The sequence below is a fragment of the Podarcis melisellensis genome, assembly GCF_964234715.1.
Source record: "Podarcis melisellensis genome assembly, chromosome: Z".
NCBI classification, from domain to species: domain Eukaryota; kingdom Metazoa; phylum Chordata; class Lepidosauria; order Squamata; family Lacertidae; genus Podarcis; species Podarcis melisellensis.
In genome coordinates this window covers 632,486-657,485 of record NC_138547.1, presented here as the reverse complement: position 1 = coordinate 657,485, position 25,000 = coordinate 632,486, and the positions used below count along the sequence as shown (strand labels likewise).

At 37.6% G+C, this 25,000-nt stretch overlaps 1 protein-coding gene across 1 annotated transcript in view; it reads left to right on the top strand.

The window, feature by feature from the left end:
- The window catches only part of SPTAN1 (spectrin alpha, non-erythrocytic 1), a 228,594-nt gene that overhangs the window by 145,132 nt on the left and 58,462 nt on the right, over positions 1 to 25,000 (top strand). Inside the window, exons 35-42 of the mRNA XM_081898017.1 lie at positions 3,008 to 3,022; positions 7,285 to 7,416; positions 10,872 to 11,009; positions 11,731 to 11,835; positions 15,323 to 15,531; positions 16,995 to 17,115; positions 18,989 to 19,110; positions 24,204 to 24,336. Of these exons, the coding sequence (XP_081754143.1) occupies positions 3,008 to 3,022; positions 7,285 to 7,416; positions 10,872 to 11,009; positions 11,731 to 11,835; positions 15,323 to 15,531; positions 16,995 to 17,115; positions 18,989 to 19,110; positions 24,204 to 24,336 (975 nt within the window). The remainder of the gene's footprint in view (positions 1 to 3,007; positions 3,023 to 7,284; positions 7,417 to 10,871; positions 11,010 to 11,730; positions 11,836 to 15,322; positions 15,532 to 16,994; positions 17,116 to 18,988; positions 19,111 to 24,203; positions 24,337 to 25,000) is intronic.

The window sequence follows — 25,000 nt, the reverse complement described above, 5'->3', positions numbered from 1 at the left end:
GGGTTATTAGGCGGTTATGTTAGGTTATTGTTAGATTATTAGATGATTATTAGGATTATTAGGGGATTATTAGGATGGTTAGAATCCCTCAAGGATCCGACCAACATCCAGGTGAGGGATCCTGAGAAGGAGGGATTATTAGATCATTATTAGACGAATATTAGGATGATTAGATGGTTGTATGTTGGAATATTGTTAGATTATTAGAGGATTATTAGGATGATGAATAAAACAAGGATCCCAGCAACATCCAGGTGTGGGATCCTAAGAATGAGGGATTATTAGATCATTATTAGACCAATATTAGGATGATTAGATAGTTGTATGTTGGAATATTGTTAGATTATTAGAGGATTATTAGGGGATTATTAGAGGATTATTAGAGGATTATTAGGGGATTATTAGGATGATGAGAATCCTACAAGGATCCCACCAACATCCAGGTGAGGGATCCTGAGAAGGAGGGATTATTAGATCATTATTAGACGAATATTAGGATGATTAGATGCTTGTATGTTGGATTATTGTTAGATTATTAGAGGATTATTAGAGGATTATTAGAGGATTATTAGGATGATGAGAATCCTACAAGGATCCGACCAACATCCAGGTGGGAGATCCTAATAATCAAATAATAATAATAATGTTAATGTGAAGACCGGATATCCCTGGACCAGATCCTTTTGGACCAGATCCCACTGGACCAGATTCCCCTGGACTGGATTCTTCCAGACCGCATCCCCGGGACCGGATCCTTCGGGATCAGATCCCCGGGACCACAATCCCCGGGACCGAATCCTTCGGGACCAGATCCCTCTGGACCAGAATCCCCAGTACTGGATCCCCAGGACCAGATGCCACGGAACTGGATCCCTCAGGACCCGATCTCCCTGCTCTCTCCTCCCTTGTGTGACCCACACGGATTGGCCCAGAGGGCAGAGAACCAGCTGCCGTGGGGAGATCTGCCGGCCGATCCGCCGGGATCCACCAGGCAGCCTGATCCCAACTCCCCTAAGGGAATTCCCCGGGATCCATCTCCTGCTGCATCCCTCCCCCGCCGCATCCCTCTCCTGCCAGATCCCTTCCCGCCGGATCCTTCTCCCGCCAGATCCCTCTCTGCTCCCGGCCAACCAGAAAGCAGCCTCCGTTTTTCTCCCCATTCCACCAGATCCCTTTCCAGCCAGATCCCTTTCCCACCGCATCACTCTCCCCCGCCGAATCCCTTCCTCCTCCCGGCCAACCAGAAAGTGGGCTCTGTTTCTCCCCGTTCCCACCGGATCCCTTTCCTGCTGCATCACTCCCCGGATCCTACCGGATCCCTCTCCCACCAGATCCCTTCCCCACCGGATCCCTCTCCTGCCGGATCCCTCTCCGCTTCCGGCCAACCAGAAAACGTGCTCCGTTTCTCCCCGTTGCCACTGGTTCCCTCTCCCGCCAGATCCCTCTCCTGCCAGATCCCTTTCCTGCCGCACCACTCTCCCCCGGATCCCTCTCCGCTCCCAGCCAACCAGAAAGCGGGCTCTGCTTCTCCCCGTTCCCACCGGATCCCTTTCCCGCCAGATCCCTTTCCTGCCAGATCACTCCCCGGATCCCTCCCCGCTCCCAGCCAACCAGAAAGCGGGCTCCGTTCCTCCCCATCCCAGCAGATCCCTTTCCCGCCAGATCCCTCTCCTGCTGGATCCCTCCCCGCTCCTGGCCGACCAGAAAGCGGGCTCCGTTCCTCCCCATCCCACCAGATCCCTTTCCCGCCAGATCCCTCTCCTGCCAGATCCCTTCCCTGCCGCATCACTCTCCCCGGATCCCTCTCCGCTCCCGGCCAACCAGAAAACGCGCTCCGTTTCTCCCCGTTGCCACTGGTTCCCTCTCCCGCCAGATCCCTCTCCTGCCAGATCCCTTATCTGCCACATCACTCTACCCCCGGATCCCTCTCCGCTCCCAGCCAACCAGAAAGCGGGCTCTGTTTCTCCCCGTTCCCACCGGATCCCTTTCCCACCAGATCCCTTTCCTGCCGGATCCCTCCCCGGATCCCTCCCCGCTCCCAGCCAACCAGAAAGCGGGCTCCATTTCTCCCCATTCCAGCAGATCCCTTTCCCGCCAGATCCCTCTCCTGCTGGATCCCTTCCCGCTCCCGGCCAACCAGAAAGCAGGCTCCATTTCTCCCCATTCCAGCAGATCCCTCTCCCACCAGATCCCTCTCCTGCTGGATCCCTTCCCGCTCCCGGCCGACCAGAAAGCGGGCTCCGTTCCTCCCCATTCCACCAGATCCCTTTCCTGCCGCATCACTCTCCTGCCAGATCCCTCCCCCGCCGGATCCCTCTCCCACCGGATCCCTCTCCGCTTCCGGCCAACCAGAAAACGCACTCCGTTTCTCCCCGTTGCCACTGGTTCCCTCTCCCGCCGGATCCCTCTCCTGCCAGATCCCTTCCCTGCCGCATCACTCTCCCCCGATCCCTCCCCGCTCCCGGCCAACCAGAAAGCGGGCTCCGTTCCTCCCCATCCCAGCAGATCCCTTTCCCGCCAGATCCCTCTCCTGCCGGATCCCTCCCCGCTCCCGGCCAACCAGAAAGCGGGCTCCGTTCCTCCCCATCCCAGCAGATCCCTTTCCCGCCAGATCCCTCTCCTGCCGGATCCCTCCCCGCTCCCGGCCGACCAGAAGGCGGGCTCCGTTCCTCCCCATCCCAGCAGATCCCTTTCCCGCCAGATCCCTCTCCTGCTGGATCCCTCCCCGCTCCCGGCCGACCAGAAAGCGGGCTCCGTTCCTCCCCATCCCACCAGATCCCTTTCCTGCCGCATCACTCTCCTGCCAGATCCCTCTCCTGCCGGATCCCCCCACCAGATCCTTCTCCCGCCAGATCCCTCCCCCGCCGGATCCCTCCCCGCTCCCGGCCAACCGGGAAAGCGGCCTCCGTTTTTCTCTCCCCCGCCCACCGGGTTGACAGGCACCGGATCCCGAGCACCGGATCCTGATCTCTCTCTCTTCTTTTCTTCTTTCCCTCTCTCTTTCCAGCTTTCCAAACTCCTGGTAAGTCTCTCTGTTATTTGTGGGTCTGAAGTCGGCTTTGTGCCTTTTCTTCTTCTTCTTTTCTTCTTTTCTTCTTCTTCTTTTCTTCTTCTTTTCTTCTTCTGATTTCTTCTTATTTTCTTCTTCTTATTTTATTCTTATTTATTCTTTTATTCTTCTTCTTATTTATTCTTTTATTCTTCTGATTTTATTCTGATTTATTCTTTTATTATTCTGATTTTATTCTGATTTGTTCTTTTCTTCTTCTGATTTTATTCTTTTCTTCTTTTCTTCTTCTGATTTTATTCTGATTTATTCTTTTATTCTTCTTCTTATTTATTCTTTTATTCTTCTGATTTTATTCTGATTTATTCTTTTATTATTCTGATTTTATTCTGATTTGTTCTTTTCTTCTTCTGATTTTATTCTTTTCTTCTTTTCTTCTTCTGATTTTATTCTGATTTATTCTTTTATTCTTCTTCTTATTTCTTCTTTTCTTCTTCTTTTATTCTTCTTTATTCTTTTCTTCTTCTTTTATTCTGATTTATTCTTCTTCTTCTTTATTCTTTTCTTCTTCTGATTTTATTCTGATTTGTTCTTTTCTTCTTCTTCTGATTTTATCCTTTTATTCTTCTTTTCTTCTTCTTTTCTTCTGATTTATTCTTTTCTTCTTCTGATTTTATTCTGATTTATTCTTTTCTTTTTCTGATTTTCTTATTTATTCTTTTATTCTTCTTATTTTATTCTTTTCTTCTTTTCTTCTTATTTATTCTTTTCTTCTGATTTTATTCTTTTCTTCTTCTTTTCTTCTTCTTATTTTATTCTTATTTATTCTTTTATTCTTCTTCTTATTTATTCTTTTATTCTTCTTCTTTTCTTCTTTTCTTCTTATTTTATTCTTATTTATTCTTTTATTTTTTTCTTTTATTCTTCTTTATTCTTTTCTTCTTCTTTTATTCTGATTTATTCTTTTCTTCTTCTTTTCTTCTGATTTTATTCTTTTCTTCTTCTTTTCTTCTTCTTATTTTATTCTTATTTATTCTTTTATTCTTCTTCTTATTTATTCTTTTATTCTTCTTATTTTATTCTTTTCTTCTTATTTTATTCTTATTTATTCTTTTCTTCTTCTTCTTCTTTATTCTTTTATTCTTCTTATTTTATTCTTATTTATTCTTATTCTTTTTAGAATTTATTCTTTTCTTCTTCTTATTTATTCTTCTCTTCTTATTCTTATTTATTCTTTTCTTCTTCCTAATATTTTATTTTCTTCTTTTTCTTATTTTATTCGTAATTCTTTTCTTCTTATTCTTATTTTATTCTTATTCTTTTCTTATTCTTACTCTTTTTATTCTTATTTATTCTTTTCTTCTTATTCTTACTCTTTTTATTCTTATTTATTCTGACTCTGATTTATTCTTTACTCTTTTCTTTTTCTTTTAATCTTATTCTTATTCTTTTCTTTTATTCTTCAATTCTTATATATTATTTTATTCTTCTTCTTCTTTCCGATTCTTTCATTCTTCTTATTTATTCTTCCATTCTTACTCCTATTTCTGATTCTTTGATTCTGATTTATTTATCCTTTTATTTTTATTCTTTCCGATTCTTTTATTCTGATTTATCATTTATTCTTTTATTCTTCTTCTTCTTATTATTTTATTCTTATTTATTCTTTTCTTCTTATTCTTATTTATTCTTATTCTTTTCTTCTTCTTCTTCTTCTTTTTATTCTTATTTGTTCTTCTTATTCTTACTCTTTTTATTCTGATTTATTCTGATTTATTCTTTATTTTTTATTACTCTTTTAATCTTATTCTTCTTATTTATTATTTATTCTTATTTATTTCTTATTATTTATTATTTATTCTTAGTATTTTCTTTTATTCTTCGATTCTTATATATTATTTTATTCTTCTTCTTCTTTCCGATTCTTTCATTCTTCTTATTTATTCTTCCATTCTTACTCCTATTTCTGATTCTTTGATTCTGATTTATCCTTTTATTTTTATTCTTTCCGATTCTTTGATTCTGATTTATCATTTATTCTTATTCTTATTTTATTATTATTTCTTCTTTTCTTCTTCTTCTTCTTCTTCTTATTTATTCTTATTATTGATTCTGATTCTGATTTCTTCTTTATTCTTATTCTTCTTTTAATTTTATTCTTCTTATTTATTCTTTATTCTTATTTTTTTTTTCTTTGATTCTTCTATATTATTTTATTCTTATTATTGTTTCTGATTCTTTTATTCTTATTTATCATTTCTTCTTTTCTTCTTATTCTTATTTTATTCTTATTTTTATTTCTTCTTTTCTTCTTCTTCTTCTTTTCTTCTTATTTATTATTTTATTCTTCTTTTTATTTCTTCTTTTCTTCTTCTTATTTTCTTCTTATTTATTATTTTCTTCTTATTTTTATTTCTTCTTTTCTTCTTCTTCTTATTTTCTTCTTATTTATTCTTTTATTCTTATTTTTATTTCTTCTTTTCTTCTTATTCTTATTTTCTTCTTATTTATTATTTTCTTCTTATTTTTATTTCTTCTTTTCTTCTTATTCTTATTTTCTTATTTATTATTTTCTTCTTATTTTTATTTCTTCTTTTCTTCTTCTTATTTTCTTCTTATTTATTATTTTATTCTTATTTTTATTTCTTCTTTTCTTCTTCTTCTTCTTTTCTTATTTATTATTTTCTTCTTATTTTTATTTCTTCTTTTCTTCTTCTTCTTCTTATTTATTATTTTCTTCTTATTTTTATTTATTCCTTCTTATTCTTTTTATTCTGATTTATTCCGATTCTGATTTATTCTTTATTCTGTTATTCTTCTTTTAATCTTATTAATCTTATTATTTATTTCTTATTATTTCTTATTTCTTATTCTTTATTCTTATTTTCTTTTATTCTTCGATTCTTATATATTATTTTATTCTTCTTCTTCTTATTTCCGACTCTTTTATTCTTCTTATTTATTCTTCCATTCTTACTCCTATTTCTGATTCTTTGATTCTGATTTATCCTTTTATTTTTATTCTTTCCGATTCTTTTATTCTGATTTATCATTTCTTATTTTATTCCTTTTCTTATTATTACCGATTATTTTATTCTTCTTTCTTATTTTATTTGTATTCTGGTTACCGATTCTTTCATTCTGATTTCTTCTTTGCTATTTTATTCTGATTATGTCCAATTCCTTTATTCTAATTTATTTAGTCTTTTATTCTTATTATTCCTTATTATTTTATTCTCCTTTATTCTGTATTCCTCTTTATCACTTATTATTTTCTTCTTATTATTATTTCCAATCTTTTATTCTTATTTCTCCTTTATTATTTTACTATTATTTTTATTATTTCCAATTCTTTTTCTTATTCTTTTCCCCCATTCGCTCGCTCGTCCGTCTCTCTCGTTTTTTCGTTTCTCCCTCCGCTCGTTGAGTGACATCATCGCCGTCCGTCTTTCGTTTTTAATTGTTTCGTTTTTAATTGATATTTATAGATCAGAGATCTATAAAGACGTTAACCTGTTTGTCTATTTATTGACCGGTTCCTTCATTAAGTCATTTCCTTTTCGACTTGTTTATTTATTAACCTGCTTCTTTATAAACCTGTTTTATTAACCTTTTATTCATTTAATAAATTAAATAAATAAATAATAAATTAAATTTATTTAATAAATTAAATAAATAAAAAAAGGTTTATTAACCTTTTATTTCTTTTTATTAATCTATTAACCTACTTGTTTATTAACCATGTTTTTATTAATTAATCTGTTAACCTACTTACTTATTAACCTACTTATTGATTAACCTTATTTATTAACTTATCTGTTAACCTGTTTTTATTAATTATTTATTAATAATAAATATTTTTTATTTTATTAACTTCTTCATTAACCTGTTTTTATTCATTAATCTGTTAACCTACCTATTTGCTAACCTGTTTATGAACCTATGTGGGTTTATTAAGCTTTTATTTCTTTATCAACCTGTTTTTATTCATTAATCTATTAAGCTACTTATTGGTTAACCTGTGTATTATTTATCAATTTATTTATTTACTATTTATTTATTTATTTATTGACCCATTTATTATATATTACATTACATTATATTACATTACATTATTATATAATAATGTAATGTAATGTAATATAATGTAATATATAATAAATGGGTCAATAAATAAAAAGTAAATAAAAAATATTATTTAAAAAAATAAATAATACTATATTATTATTCTTAATAATAATATTTTGCCCCATGCGCCATTTTTTTCCTATTTCCAGAGCAAGCACCAGAAACACCAGGCCTTTGAGGCGGAGCTACAGGCCAACGCCGACCGGATCCGGAGCGTCATCGACGTCGGCAACTCCCTCATTGAGCGCGGGGCCTGCGCCGGGAGCGAGGACGCCGTCAAGGTGGGTGGGTTTGCGCGGTAAAGCCTGCCGTGTGACCTGTCATATGAAAGCCCTCGTCATTCCGAAGAGATTGGTGCTTCCTGATTGGACGTAGCTGCTTCCTGGGCGGAGCTTTGGAGGTTTTCGTGTAGCCAGGCCTGTCTGCTCCTGCAATTTCCTTCTCCTAGGTTTCCCCAATTTCCTAAAGCCTGTCATGTGACCTGTCATATAAAAGCCCAAGTCATTCTGAAACTTTCAGCACTTCCTGTTGGGATGTATCTATTTCCTGGGTGGAGCTTTTGAGGTTGTTGTGTAGCCAATCCACTCATCCTAGATTCTGCTACTGTTTGTGAATTTCCTAAAGCAGATAAGCCGATCATGTGACCTTTCATATAAAAGCCCACGGCGTTCCAAAGAGAATGGTGTCTCCTGATTGGACGTATCTGCTTCCTGGGCGGAGCTTTAGAGGTTTTTCTGTATCTTGGCCTACTAGTGATCCTGAATTCTCTAAAGCAGACAAGCCTGTCTTGTGACCTGTCATATAAAAGCCCATGTCCTTCCGAAAATATTGGTACTTCCTGTTTGGATGTGTCTTCTTCCTGGGCGGAGCTCTTGAGGTTTTAGTGTAGCTCGGCTTACTAGTGTCCTTGAATTTCCTAAAGTGGACAAGCCTGTCATGTGACCTGTCATATAAAAGCCCATGTCCTTCCGAAAATATTGGTACTTCCTGTTTGGATGTATCTTCTTCCTGGGCAGAGCTTTTGAGTTTTTTGTGTAGCCAGGCCTGTTGGCTTCCATTCATCCTAGTTTCTACTAGTGTTCCCGAATTCCCTAAAGTGGACAAGCCTGTCATGTGACCTATCATATGAAAGCCCTTGTCATTCCAAAAAGATTGGCACTTCCTGTTTGGATGTGTCTGCTTCCTGGGCGGAGCTTTTGAGGTTTTTCTGTAGTCTGGCCTAGCCAATCCACTCATCCTAGATTCTGCTACTGTTTGTGAATTCCCCAAAGCGGACAAGCCTGTCAAGTGACCTGTCATATGAAAGCCCTTGTCATTCCGAAGAGATTGGTACTTCCTGTTTGGGTGCATCCGCTTCCTGGGTGGAGCTTTGGAGGTTTTTGTGTAGCTCGGCCTACTAGTGATGCTGAATTTCCTAAAGTGGACAAGCCTGTCTTGTGACCTGTCATATAAAAGCCCATGTCCTTCCGAAAATATTGGTACTTCCTGTTTGGATGTATCTTCTTCCTGGGCAGAGCTTTTGAGTTTTTTGTGTAGCCAGGCCTGTTGGCTTCCATTCATCCTAGTTTCTACTAGTGTTCCCGAATTCCCTAAAGTGGACAAGCCTGTCATGTGACCTATCATATGAAAGCCCTCGTCATTCCAAAAAGATTGGCACTTCCTGTTTGGATGTGTCTGCTTCCTGGACGGAGCTTTTGAGGTTTTTCTGTAGTCTGGCCTAGCCAATCCACTCATCCTAGATTCTGCTACTGTTTGTGAATTCCCCAAAGCGGACAAGCCTGTCATGTGACCTGTCATATAAAAGCCCATGTCCTTCCGAAAATATTGGTACTTCCTGTTTGGGTGCATCCGCTTCCTGGGCGGAGCTTTGGAGGTTTTTGTGCAGCTCGGCTTACTAGTGTCCTTGAATTTCCTAAAGTGGACAAGCCTGTCAAGTGACCTGTCATATGAAAGCCATCGTCATTCCGAAGAGAATGGCGTCTCCTGATTGGACGCATCTGCTTCCTGGGCGGAGCTTTTGATGTTTCTGTTAGCTAGGCCTGTCTGCTCCCATTCATCTTCATTCTAGTTTCTACTAGTGTTCCTGAATTTCCTAAAGCAGACAAGCCTGTCAAGTGACCTGTCATATGAAAGCCATCGTCATTCCGAAGAGAATGGCGTCTCCTGATTGGACGCATCTGCTTCCTGGGCGGAGCTTTTGATGTTTCTGTTAGCTAGGCCTGTCTGCTCCCATTCATCTTCATTCTAGTTTCTACTAGTGTTCCTGAATTTCCTAAAGCAGACAAGCCTGTCATGTGACGAGTCATATGAAAGCCCTCGTCATTCCGAAGAGATTGGTACTTCCTGTTTGGATGTGTCTGCTTCCTGGGCGGAGCTTTGGAGGTTTTTGTGTAGCTATGCCTCTCTTCTCCTGCTGGTCCCGGCGTGGCGAATTTCCTTCTGTTAGTGTTCCTGAATTTCCCAAAGTGGACAAGCCTGTCATGTGACCTGTCATATAAAAGCCCATGTCCTTCCGAAAATATTGGTACTTCCTGTTTGGATGTATCTTCTTCCTGGGCGGAGCTTTGGAGGTGTTTGTGTAGCCAGGCCTGTTGGCTTCCATTCATCCTAGTTTCTGCTAGTGTTCCCGAATTCCCTAAAGTGGACAAGCCTGTCATGTGACCTATCATATAAAAGCCCATGTCATTCTGAAACTATCAGCACTTCCTGTTGGGATGTATCTACTTCCTGGGTGGAGCTTTTGAGGTTTTTGTGTAGTCCGGCCTAGCCAATCCACTCATCCTAGCTTCTGCTACTGTTTGTGAATTTCCCAAAGTGGACAAGCCTGTCATGTGACCTGTCATATAAAAGCCCACGGCGTTCCAAAGAGAATGGCGTCTCCTGATTGGACGTATCTGCTTCCTGGGCGGAGCTTTAGAGGTTTTTCTGTATCTTGGCCTACTAGTGATCCTGAATTCTCTAAAGCGGACAAGCCTGTCTTGTGACCTGTCATATAAAAGCCCATGTTCTTCCGAAAATATTGGTACTTCCTATTTGGATGTATCTTCTTCCTGGGCGGAGATTTTGAGGTTTTTGTTAGCTAGGCCTGTCTGCTCCCATTCATCTTCATTCTAATTTCTACTAGTGATCCTGAATTTCCTAAAGTGGACAAGCCTGTCATGTGACCTGTCATATGAAAGCCCACATCGTGCTGAAGAGAGTGGTACTTCCTGTTTGGATGTGTCTGCTTCCTGGGCGGAGCTTTGGAGGTTTTTGTTAGCTATGCCTGTCTGCTCCTGCTGGTCCCGGGGTGGCAAATTTCCTTCTGTTAGGGTTCCTGAATTCCCAAAAGCGGACAAGCCTGTCATGTGACCTGTCATATGAAAGCCCTCGTCATTCTGAAGAGAATGGCGTCTCCTGATTGGATGTTTCTCCTTCCTGGGCGGAGCGTTCGGGGGTTTTGTATATCTGGCCACTCCAAAATTATTATTATTGAAATTTCGATGCTTCGTCACTTGTAAACCGGAGGGGATGACATTGGAAATACTTTGATTTCATTTCATTTCAGTTCAGGCTCATAGATCGTCGATAATCAATCAATGGATAAAGATTGATTGATTAATTAATTAGTTAATTAATAAATAAGGGAATTTCCCTTTTAAAAGGGGGGAAACGGCAGCTATGGGGCAGCTATGGGGCGAGAGAGATTCCCTTTCCCTCAACCAATCCCCTTCTCCTCCCTCCCTCCCTCCTCCAGGCCCGATTGGCCGCCCTGGCTGACCAATGGCAGTTCCTCGTTCAGAAGTCGGCCGAGAAGAGTCACCGTCTGAAAGAAGCCAATAAGCAGCAGAATTTCAACACCGGGATCAAAGACTTTGACTTCTGGCTTTCAGAGGTAGGTAGAATCACTATTATTAATATTATTAATTATTAATATTAATGGTGTGGGTGGGCGGAATCAAGAAATTCCATTCATACCATTCATACCATTAATACCATTATTCTTAGCATTATTAGTATTAATTGAATTTATCTCGGGCTGGGGGAGGTGGGAAGGGTGAGCAGAATCGAGTAGAGAACCATTATTAATATTCATATTAATGATTATCACTAATAAAATTGATTCTTTATTTAATATAACTTAATATTTAATAAAATATATAAATATATAATATAATAATATAATATATTATCATATATATATGGTATTTTATTATAATATAGTATAATGTATTATAATATCTAATTATATTATATTATATTAATTATATTATATTATATTATATTATTATATTATATTATATTATATTATATTATATTATTTATCTCGGGGTGGGAGAAAATGGGGAGAATCGAGTAGATAACCATTATTATTATTATTATTATTATTGGAATTTTTCTCTGGCTGGGGAAAACGGGTGTGTGTGAGAAGAATAAATTATTATTAGTAGTATTATTATTAATAATTGAATTTATCTCAGGCTGGGGGAAATGGGTGCGTGGGCAGAATCAAGTAAATAACTTTTATTATTATTATTATTATATTATTATTATTATTATTATTATTATTATTATTATTATTATTATTATTATTATTCTAATTATTATTCCCCCAGGTGGAAGCGCTGCTCGCCTCTGAGGATTATGGGAAAGACCTGGCGTCCGTTAATAACCTTCTGAAGAAACACCAGCTGCTGGAAGCCGATATTTCGGCCCATGAGGTACATTATTATTATTATTATTATTATTATTATTATTATTATTAGCGCTGGGCATCCAGATCTTTCTGGAAGGAATTTTAGGTGCCATTTGTTCCGAAACGGAATGGAAATAATAATCTTCCATAGGAAATAACTTCTTCCAAGAAACGTTAGGTGCAAAATTTTCAGAAACGGAATCAAAATCTTAATTTTAAAATAGTGCTAAATTTCCAGAAAGAGAAATCTTATTTTATAATCAGAAACGGAATCAAAATCTTAATTTTAAAATAGTGCAAAATCTTAATTTTAAAATAGTGCCAAATTTCCAGAAAGAGAAATCTAATTTTAAAATTAAAAACGGAATCAAAATCTTAATTTTAAAATAGTGCAGCATTTTCAGAAATAGAAATCTTATTTTATAATTAGAAACGGAATCAAAATCTACATTTTAAAATAGTGCAGCATTTTCAGAAAGAAAAATTTTATTTTAAAATTAGAAACGGAATCAAAATCTTAATTTTAAAATAGTGCTAAATTTCCAGAAACAGAAATCTTATTTTAAAATGAGAAACGGAATCAAAATCTTAATTTTAAAATAGTGCTAAATTTCCGGAAACAGAAATCTTCATTTTAAAATTATAAACGGAATCAAAATCTACATTTTAAAATACTGCTAAATTTCCGGAAACAGAAATCTTATTTCAAAATTAGAAACGGAATCAAAATCTTAATTTTAAAATGGTGCTAAATTAAAATAGTGCAAAATCTTAATTTTAAAATAGTGCCAAATTTCCAGAAAGAGAAATCTTATTTTAAAATGAGAAACGCAATCAAAATCTTAATTTTAAAATAGTGCCAAATTTCCGGAAACAGAAATCTAATTTTAAAATTAGAAACGGAATCAAAATCTTAATTTTAAAATAGTGTTAAATTTCCAGAAAGAGAAATCTTATTTTAAAATTAGAAACGGAATCAAAATCTTAATTTTAAAATTAAATTAAATTAAATCTAGTGTCTTCTTGTTTAACCCTTTGCTGTCTCATTAGATGAAAATTAAATTTAATTAAATTGCAGATTTCATTTTTACTTTGGATTTCATGTTTATTTTATCTTATTTTATTTTGGATTTCGTTTTTCTTTCGTTTTTCTTTTGGATTTATTGTTTATTTCATTTTATTTTCATTTTGAATTTCGTTCTTAGTTGGGATTTCATGTTGATTGAATTCGATTTTCATTTTAGATTTCATTCTTCGTTTGGATTTCATGTTCGTTTGATGTCGATTTTAATCGATTGTTATTTTGGATTTGTTTTCTTGGATCTGATTTATTAAATTTAATTAAATTGTAGATTTCATTTTTACTTTGGATTTCATGTTTATTTTATTTTTATTTTATATTTATTTTATTTTCATTTAATTTTGGATTTCATTTTTAGTTTGGATTTCATGTTTATTTCATTTTTATTTTATATTTATTTTATTTTAATTTAATTTTGGATTTCATTCTTCGTTTGGATTTCATGTTCGTTTGATGTCGATTTTAATTGATTGTTATTTTGGATTTCTTTTCTTGGATCTGATTTATTAAATTTAATTAAATCGTAGATTTCATTTTTACTTTGGATTTCATGTTTATTTCATTTTTATTTTATATTTATTTTATTTTCATTTAATTTTGGATTTCATTTTTACTTTGGATTTCATGTTCATTTGATGTCGATTTTAATTGATTGTTATTTTGGATTTCTTTTCTTGGATCTGATTTATTAAATTTAATTAAATTGTAGATTTCGTTTTTACTTTGGATTTCATGTTTATTTTATTTTTGTTTTATATTTATTTTATTTTAATTTAATTTTGGATTTCATTCTTCGTTTGGATTTCATGTTCGTTTGATGTCGATTTTAATTGATTGTTATTTTGGATTTCTTTTCTTGGATCTGATTTATTAAATTTAATTAAATTGTAGATTTCATTTTTACTTTGGATTTCATGTTTATTTTATTTTTTTTTAATTTTTTTATTTTAATTTAATTTTGGATTTCATTCTTCGTTTGGATTTCATGTTCGTTTGATGTCGATTTTAATTGATTGTTATTTTGGATTTCTTTTCTTGGATCTGATTTATTAAATTTAATTAAATTGTAGATTTCATTTTTACTTTGGATTTCATGTTTATTTCATTTTTATTTTATATTTATTTTATTTTCATTTAATTTTGGATTTCATTTTTAGTTTGGATTTCATGTTTATTTTATTTTTATTTTATATTTATTTTATTTTCATTTAATTTTGGATTTCATTTTTAGTTTGGATTTCATGTTCATTTGATTTCGATTTTATTTGATTGTTATCTTGGATTTCTTTTCTTGGATCTGATTTATTAAATTGAATTAAATTGTCGATTTCATTTTTACTTTGGATTTCATGTTTATTTTATTTTTATTTTATTTTTATTTTATTTTAATTTAATTTTGGATTTCATTTTTCGTTTGGATTTCATGTTCATTTGATGTCGATTTTAATCGATTGTTATTTTGGATTTATTTTCAAGGATCTTATTTATTAAATTGAATTAAATTGTAGATTTCATTTTTACTTTGGATTTCATGTTTATTTCATGTTTATTTTATATTTATTTTATTTTAATTTAATTTTGGATTTCATTTTTAGTTTGGATTTCATGTTCGTTTGATGTCGATTTTAATTGATTGTTATTTTGGATTTATTTTCTTGGATCTGATTTATTAAATTGAATTAAATTTGTAGATTTCATTTTTACTTTGGATTTCATGTTTATTTTATTTTTATTTTATATTTATTTTAATTTAATTTTGGATTTCATTCTTAGTTTGGATTTCATGTTCGTTTGATGTCGATTTTAATTGATTGTTATTTTGGATTTCTTTTCTTGGATCTGATTTATTAAATTGAATTAAATTGTCGATTTCATTTTTACTTTGGATTTCATGTTTATTTTATTCTTATTTTATATTTATTTTATTTTCATTTAATTTTGGATTTCATTCTTCGTTTGGATTTCATGTTCGTTTGATGTCGATTTTAATTGATTGTTATTTTGGATTTCTTTTCTTGGATCTGATTTATTAAATTTAATTAAATTGTCGATTTCATTTTTACTTTGGATTTCATGTTTATTTTATTTTTATTTTATATTTATTTTAATTTAATTTTGGATTTCATTCTTCGTTTGGATTTCATGTTCGTTTGATGTCAATTTTATTTGATTGTTATTTTGGATTTATTTTTCTTGGATCTGATTTATTAAATTGAATTAAATTTGTAGATTTAATTTTTACTTTGGATTTCATGTTTATTTTATTTTTATTTTATATTTATTTTAATTTAATTTTGGATTTCATTCTTCGTTTGGATTTCATGTTCGTTTGATGTCGATTTTAATTGATTGTTATTTTGGATTTCTTTTCTTGGATCTTATTTATTATTATCTTATAATCTTAACCCTTCGCCCTCCCGCCCGTCCGCAGGATCGCCTGAAGGATCTCAACCTCCAGGCCGACAGCCTGATGACCAGCAGCGCCTTTGACACCTCCCAGGTCAAGGAGAAGCGGGAGACGGTCAACGGGAGATTCCAGCGGATCACCGCCATGGCGGCCGCCCGGCGGGCCAAGCTGAACGAATCCCACCGCCTCCACCAGTTCTTCCGGGATATGGACGACGAGGAATCCTGGATCAAGTAGGTCCCTTGCGGGGGGAAGGCGGGGGCGGATCGCCGGGATCCCAAAGCCTAACCTACAAACTGAACCCGAAACCTGACCCTAAAACTAATCCTGGACGACGAGGAATCCTGGATCAAGTAGGTCTCTTGGGAGGGTGGGGCGGATCACGGGATCCCAAAGCCTAACCTGCAAACTGAACCCGAAACCTGACCCTAAAACTAATCCTGGACGACGAGGAATCCTGGATCAAGTAGGTCTCTTGGGAGGGTGGGGCGGATCGCCGGGATCCCAAAGCCTAACTGACAAACTGAACCCAAAACCTGATCCTAAAGCCTGACCCTTAAACTAATCCTGGACGACGAGGAATCCTGGATCAAGTAGGTCCCTTGGGAGGGCGGGGGCGGATCGCGGGATCCCAAGGCCTAACCTACAAACTGAACCCGAAACCTGATCCTAAAGCCTGACCCTAAAACTAATCCTGGACGACGAGGAATCCTGGATCAGGTAGGTCCCTTGGGAGGGTGGGGCGGATCGCGGGATCCCAAACCCGAAACCTACAAACTGAACCCGAAACCTGATCCTAAAGCCTGACCCTAAAACTAATCCTGGACGACGAGGAATCCTGGATCAAGTAGGTCCCTTGGGGGGATTATTGTATCTTTTTGTATAATGATATAATAATTTCATTTATTATTATTATTATTATTATTATTATTATTATTATTATTATTATTATTATTGGCTCTGGACAATCTGATCTTTTTGTACAATAATCAAATAATAATTAGTTATTATTTATTACTTGGCATCCTGATCTTTTCTGTATATTATTATTATTATTATTATTATTATTATTATTATTATTATTATTATTATCATTATCATTATTGTTATTATTTAGCACTGGGCATCCCAATCTTTTTGTATAATAATCATATAATAATTTCATTTATTATTATTATTATTATTATTATTATTATTATTATTATTATTATTAGCTCTGGACAATCCGATCTTTTTGTATAATAATCAAATAATAATTATTGTTATTATTTATTACTTGGCATCCTGATCTTTTCTGTATAATAATTTCATACTATTATTATTATTATTATTATTATTATTATTATTACTATTATTATTATTATTATTATTATTATTATCATTATCATTATTATTATTGTTATTATTTAGCACTGGGCATCCCAATCTTTTTGTATAATAATCATATAATAATTTCATTTATTATTATTATTATTATTATTATTATTAAGCACTGGGCATCCCAATCTTTTTGTATAATAATTTCATACTATTATTATTATTATTATTATTAAGCACTGGGCATCCCGATATTTTCGTCTAATTTCGTATAATAATTTTGTATCATTCTTATTAATCATATTATTATTATTATTATTATTATTATTATTATTATTATTATTATTATTATTATTATTATTTCCCCGATTTTTCCCAGGGAGAAGAAGCTCCTCGTCAGCTCGGAGGATTACGGCCGGGATCTGACCGGCGTCCAAAACCTGCGGAAGAAACACAAGCGGCTGGAGGCCGAGTTGGCCGCCCACGAACCGGCCATCCAGGTGGGTCAAAGCGGATCCGGTGATCCGGTGGATCCCATCGCGGGGTCACCAAACGGATCCGCTCCTCCCTCGCCGATTCCCGGATTCCCAGCGGCGATTCCCAGCCTTGGAGATCCGATCCTGGAACGGGAGGGATCTACTAGATCCCAGATGCCCCTCCCGGTTTCTGGTTCTCGGGTTGGATCGGGGATCTCCCCGGGGAAAACGGGGGATCAACTAGATCGGCGGGCGGCGGGCGGGACGGTCATGATGGCGTCTGAAATAGGCGGTTGATAATAATTATTATTGTTGTTAATAACTAATAATTGAATAAATGAGTGAATAATTATTCAATTATTCAGTAATTATCATTCAGTAAATTGAATAATAATTGAATAATAAGTGAATAAGTAAAGAATGATTCATTGAAATAGGCAGTTGATAATAATTATTGTTAATTAACATTGTTAATAATAATTGAATAATAAGTGAATAATTAGTCACTGAAATAGGCAGTCGATAATAATTATTATTGTTAATTATCATTGTTAACAATTGAATAAGTGAAGAATTAGTCACTGAAATAGGCAGTTGATAATAATTATTGTTAATTATTATTGTTAATTAATTGAATAAGTAAGTAATTGTTCAATAATTATGATTCAGTAATCGAATAAGAATTGAATAAGTGAATAATTGTTCAATAATTAGATTCAGTAATTGAATTAGAATTATTCGATTCGATTATGCTTAATTATTTGATTATTATTCAATTATTATTCAAATATTCAATAATTATTATTGAATAATTGAATGATTCAATCATTGAATAAGTGAATAATTCAATAATTAATCAATTAATCACTTATTCAATAAGTGATTAATTCAATAATTGTTCACTTCTTGTTCACTTCTTCGCTTCTTCAATGATTGAATCATTCAATTATTCAATAATAATTGTTGAATCGTTGAATAATAATCGAATAATTAAGCAATAAGTATTAATAATAATAATTCAATAATTGTTCAATAATTCGATTCAGAAATTGAATAAGAATTGAATAAGTGAATAATTCGATTCAGTAATTGAATAAGAATTATTCAATTCGATTATGCTTAATTATTCAATTATTATTCAATTATTCAATCATTATTATTGAATAATTGAATGATTCAATCATTGAATAAGTGATTAATTCAATAATTGTTCACTTCTTGTTCACTTCTTCACTTCTTCAATGATTGAATCATTCAATTATTCAATAATAATTGTTGAATCGTTGAATAATAATCGAATAATTAAGCAATAAGTATTAATAATAATAATAATTCAATAATTCTTCAATAATTCGATTCAGTAATTGAATAAGAATTGAATAAGTGAATAATTCGATTCAGTAATTGAATAAGCATTATTCGATTCGATTATGCTTAATTATTCGATTATTATTCAATTATTATTCAAATATTCCATCATTATTATTGAATAATTGAATGATTCAATCATTGAAGATGTGAATAATTCAATAATTAATCAATTAATCATTTAAGCACTTATTCAATAAGTGATTAATTCAATAATTGTTCACTTCTTGTTCACTTCTTCAATGATTGAATCAATCATTCAATAATAATTGTTGAATCGTTGAATAATAATCGAATAATTAAGCAAGAAGTATCAATAATAAGAATAATTCAATCATTGAATAAGTGATTAATTCAATAATTGTTCACTTCATGTTCACTTCTTATTCAATGATTGAATCATTCAATTATTCAATAATAATTGTTGAATCGTTGAATAATAATCGAATAATTAAGCAATTAATAATAATAATAATAATAATAATAATAATAATAATAATAATAATAATAATTAATAATAATTTTCCAGGGCGTTCTGGACACTGGGAAGAAGCTCTCTGATGACAACACCATTGGCAAGGAGGAGATCCAGCAGAGACTGGCTCACTTTGTGGATCACTGGCAGGAGCTCAAGAGGCTGGCCGCCGCCAGGTAAGTAAGGGATCCTGTTTCCTGACGGGGATCTGAAGAGACACCCCATAGAAGGGATCTCGAGGGAGGATCAGAGGAGATAGGATTGTAGAAGGAATCTCATAGGAGGAGCTAGGATCGTAGAAGGGATCTTGATGGAGGATAGGAGGATTGTAGAAGGGATCTCATAGGAGGAGATGGGATTGTAGAAGGGATCTCATAGGAGCTAGGATTGTAGAAGGGATCTCATAGGAGGAGATAGGATTGTAGAAGGGATCTCATAGGAGGAGCTAGGATTGTAGAAGGGATCTCATAGGAGGAGATAGGATTGTAGAAGGGATCTTGATGGAGGATCGGAGGAGATAGGATTGTAGAAGGGATCTCATAGGAATAGCTAGGATCATAGAAGGGATATTGGTGGAGGACAGGAGGATTGTAGAAGGGATCTCATAGGAGGAGCTAGGATCGTAGAAGGGATCCTGGTGGAGGATCGAAGGAGATAGGATTGTAGAAGGGATCTCATAGGAGGAGCTAGGATCGTAGAAGGGATCTTGGTGGAGGATAGGAGGATTGTATAAGGGATCTCATAGGAGGAGCTAGGATCGTAGAAGGGATCTCGAGGGAGGATAGGATCCTAGAAGGGATCTCAACGGAGGATAGGATTGTAGAAGGGATCTCATAGGAGGAGCTAGGATCATAGAAGGGATCTTGACAGATGGTAGGATTGTAGAAGGGATCTTGATGGAGGATCGGAGGAGATAGGATTGTAGAAGGGATCTCATAGGAATAGCTAGGATCATAGAAGGGATATTGGTGGAGGACAGGAGGATTGTAGAAGGGATCTCATAGGAGGAGCTAGGATCGTAGAAGGGATCCTGGTGGAGGATCGAAGGAGATAGGATTGTAGAAGGGATCTCATAGGAGGAGCTAGGATCATAGAAGGGATCTTGGTGGAGGATAGGAGGATTGTATAAGGGATCTCATAGGAGGAGCTAGGATCGTAGAAGGGATCTCGAGGGAGGATAGGATCCTAGAAGGGATCTCAACGGAGGATAGGATTGTAGAAGGGATCTCATAGGAGGAGCTAGGATCATAGAAGGGATCTTGACAGATGGTAGGATTGCAGAAGGGATCTCATAGGAGATCAGCTTGTAGAAGGGATCTTGACAGAGAAGGGTAGAAGGGGATAGGATCGTAGAAGGGATCTTGACAGAGGATAGGATCGTAGAAGGGATCTCAACGGAGACGGATAGAAGGGGACAAGATCATAGAAGGGATCTTGATGGAGGATAGGAGGATTGTAGAAGGGATCTCGAGGGAGGATAGGATTGTAGAAGGGATCTTGACGGAGAAGGATAGAAGGGGATAGGATCGTAGAAGGGATCTCATAGGAGGCGATAGGATGGTATAAGGGATCTCAACAGAAGGATAGAAGGAGGTAGGATTGTAGAAGGGATCTTTGTTGACAATAGGATTGTAGAAGGGATCTCATAGGAGAAGATGGGATCGTAGAAGGGATCTGGACAGAGGATAGGAGCAGCTAGCATCGTAGAAGGGATCTCAACAGGATAGAATGGGGATCGTAGAAGATATCTCGAAAGGATAGAATGAGGATCGAAGAAGGGATCTCGAGGGAGGATAGGATTGTAGAAGGGATCTCATAGGAGGAGATAGGATTGAGGATAGAAGGGATCTCGAGGGAGGATAGGAGTGTAGCAGGGATCTCATAGGAGGAGATAGCAGCATAGAAGAGATCTCGAGGGAGGATAGGAGATTATAGAAGGGATCTTGACGGAGAAGGATAGAAGGGATTGGATCGTAGAAGGGATCTTGACGGAGGATAGAAGGTGATCGGATCGTAGAAGGGATCTCGGAGGATAGGAGGATTGTAGAAGAGATCTTGATGGAGAAGGATAGAAGGAGATAGGATCCTAGAAGGGTTTTTGACGGACGATAGAAGGGGATGGGATTGTAAAAGGGATCTCGACAGAGGATAGGATTGCAGAAGGGATTTCATAGGAGGAGCTGGAATTGTGGAAGGGATCTTGACAGATGGTAGGATTGCAGAAGGGATCTCATAGGAGGAGCTGGAATTGTAGAAGGGATCTTGACAGATGGTAGGATTGCAGAAGGGATCTCATAGGAAGAGCTGGAATTGTGGAAGGGATCTTGACAGATGGTAGGATTGCAGAAGGGATCTCATAGGAGGAGCTGGAATTGTAGAAGGGATCTTGACAGATGGTAGGATTGCAGAAGGGATCTCATAGGAAGAGCTGGAATTGTGGAAGGGATCTTGACAGAAGGTAGGATTGCAGAAGGGATCTAATAGGAGGAGCTGGAATTGTAGAAGGGATCTTGACAGATGGTAGATTGCAGAAGGGATCTCATAGGAGGAGATCGGATTGTGGAAGGGATCTTGATGGAGAAGGATAGAAGGGGGTAGGATTGTAGAAGGGATCTTGATGGAGGATAGGAGTAGAAGGGATCTCATAGGTGGAGATAGGATCGTAGAAGGGATCTTGACAGAGACTGATAGAAGGGGATAGGATCGTAGAAGGGATCTTGATGGAAGATAGTAGAAGGGATCTCATAGGAGGAGATAGGATCGTAGAAGGGATCTTGATGGAGGATAGGAGGATTGAAGAAGGGATCTCAACAGAGAAGGATTGGGGATTGGATTGTAGAAGGGATCTCGACGGAGGATAGGAGGAGATAGGATCCTAGAAGGGATCTCAATGGATAGGATTGTAAAAGGGATCTCATAGGAGGAGCTAGGATCGTAGAAGGGATCTTGGTGGAGGATAGGAGGATTGTAGAAGGGATCTCAACAGAGAAGGATTGGGGATTGGATTGTAGAAGGGATCTGGATGGAGAATAGGAGGAGATAGGATCATAGAAGGGATCTCGAGGGAGGATAGGATTGTAGAAGGGATCTCATAGGAGGAGATAGGATCGTAGAAGGGATCTAAAGGGAGGAGATAGGATAGTAGAAGGGATCTTGACAAAGGATAGGATTGTAGAAGAGATCTTGACGGAGAAGGATAGAAGGGGATAGGATCATAGAAGGGATCTCATAGGAGGTGATAGGATGGTATAAGGGATCTCAACAGAAGGATAGAAGGAGGTAGGATTGTCGAAGGGATCTCAATGAAGGATAGGATTGTAGAAGGGATCTCATAGGAGAAGATGGGATCGTAGAAGGCATGTGGACAGAGGATAGGAGCAGTTAGCATCATAGAAGGGATCTCGACAGGATAGAATGAGGATCGTAGAAGAGATCTCGAAAGGATAGAATGAGGATCAAAGAAGGGATCTCGAGGGAGGAGAGGATTGTAGAAGGGGATCTAATAGGAGGAGATAGCATCATAGAAGGGATCTTGAGGGAGGATTGGAGGAGATAGGATCATAGAAGGGATCTCGAGGGAGGATAGGATTGTAGCAGGGATCTCATAGGAAGAGATAGCATGATAGAAGGGATCTTGAGGGAGGATCGGAGGAGATAGGATCATAGAAGGGATCTCGATGGAGGATAGGAGGATTATAGAAGGGATCTTGACGGAGAAGGATAGAAGGGGATTGGATCGTAGAAGGGATCTCATAAGAGGAGCTAGGATCATAGAAGGGATCTTGACGGAGGATAGAAGGTGATCGGATTGTAAAAGGGATCTCGACAGAGGATAGGATTGCAGAAGGGATCTCGTAGGAGGAGCTGGAATTGTAGAAGGGATCTTGACAGATGGTAGGATTGCAGAAGGGATCTCATAGGAGGAGATCGGATTGTAGAAGGGATCTTGACGGAGAAGGATAGAAGGAGATAGGATCGCAGAAGGGATCTTGACAGAGAAGGGTAGAAGGGGATAGGATTGTAGAAGGGATCTTGACAGAGGATAGGATCGTAGAAGGGATCTAGAAGGGGACAGGATCATAGAAGGGATCTTGACGGAGAAGGATAGAAGGAGATAGGATCATAGAAGGGATCTTGACGGAGAAGGATAGAAGGAGATAGGATCATAGAAGGGATCTTGATGGAGGATAGAAGGGATCTCATAGGAGGAGATAGGATCATAGAAGGGATCTTGACGGAGACGGATAGAAGGGGATAGGATCGTAGAAGGGATCTTGATGGAGGATAGGAGGATTGTAGAAGGGATCTCATAGGAGGAGACAGGAGTGTGGAAGGGATCTCGAGGGAGGAGACAGGATCGTAGAAGGGATCTCGACGGAGCATAGGATTGTAGAAGGGATCTCATAGGAGGAGATAGGATCGTAGAAGGGATCTCAACAGGATAGAATTGCAGAAGGGATCTTGACAGGATTGTAGAAGGGAACTTGACAGAGAAGGATAGAAGGGGATTGGATCGTAGAAGGGATCTCAAGGAAGGATAGGATTTTGGAAGGGATCTACTAGGAGAATATAGAATCGTAGAAGGGATCTTGACAGAGAAGGATAGAATCAGATAGGACCTTATAAGAGATCTTGACGTAGGAAAGCAGGTGATAGGATCACAGAAGGGATCTCGACGGAGGGTAGAAGGAGATAATAGATGGGATCTCAACGGAGGGTAGAAGGAGATAATAGATGGGATCTCGACGGAGGAAAGGTGATCGGATCGTAGAAGGGATCTCAATGGAGGATAGGAGGATCATAGAAGGGATCTCGACAGATGATAGGATTGTAGAAGGGATCTTGACGGAGAAGGGTAGAAGGGGATAGGATCGTAGAAGGGATCTCAAGGAAGGATAGGATTTTGGAAGTGATCTACTAGGATAATATAGGATCGTAGAAGGGATCTCGACAGATGATAGGAGGATTGTAGAAGGGATCTTGACGGAGAAGGAGATAGGATCATAGAAGAGATCTCAACGGAGGCAAGCAGGAGATAGGATCCGAAGAGATCTCAACAGGGAAGGATAGGATCGTAGAAGGGATCTTAATGGAGGATAGCAGGCTAGGATCACAGAAGGGATCTCAACGGAGGACAGGAGGTTCATAGAAGGGATCTGGACAGAGAAGAATAGAAGGGAGGGGGTGGAATCCGCGAAAGGATCTCGGCCTCCAAGGCTAGAAGCTCGGATCCGGATTTGAAGCGGATCCCGTTTTCGATCTCCCTCAGGGGCCAGCGGCTGGAGGAATCCCTGGAGTACCAGCAGTTCGTGGCCAATGTGGAAGAAGAGGAAGCCTGGATCAACGAGAAGATGACCTTAGTGGCCAGTGAGGATTACGGCGACACCCTGGCCGCCATCCAGGTGAGCGGATCCCGCGGATCCCACGACAGACGGGACCGGGTAGATCCCGATGGCCCACGGACCGCGGATTCTATGGGAAGTGGGCTCGGTGGCTCCTGTGACTGGTAGGATCGGGTAGATCTCGAGGACCGGTGGATCCTATGACGGGTGGGATGGGAGGGTCTGATGACCGGTGGACCGGCGGATCCTGTGGCCGGTGGGATCGGGTGGATCCCGAGGACTGGTGGGTCGCTGGATCCTATGACCAGTGGGATTGGGTGGACCCTGATGGCTGACGGATTGGTGGATCCTATGACCGGTGGGATTGGGGTGGATCCTGAGGAATGGCGGGTTGCTGGATCCTATGATAAGTGGGATTGGGTGGATCCTGATGACCGACATACCGGTGGATCCTATGACCGGTGGGATTGGGTGGATCCTGATGACCGACATACCGGTGGATCCTATGACCGGTGGGATCGGGTGGATCCTGAGGACTGGCGGGTTGCTGGATCCTATGACCAGTGGGATTGGGTGGATCCTGATGACCGACATACCGGTGGATCCCATGACAGGTGGGATCGGGTGGAGCCTGATGACCGACATACCGGTGGATCCTATGACCGGTGAGATCAGGTGGATCCTGGCGACCCCTGAGCCCACCCGGATTGAGGGAGGGGTCAGG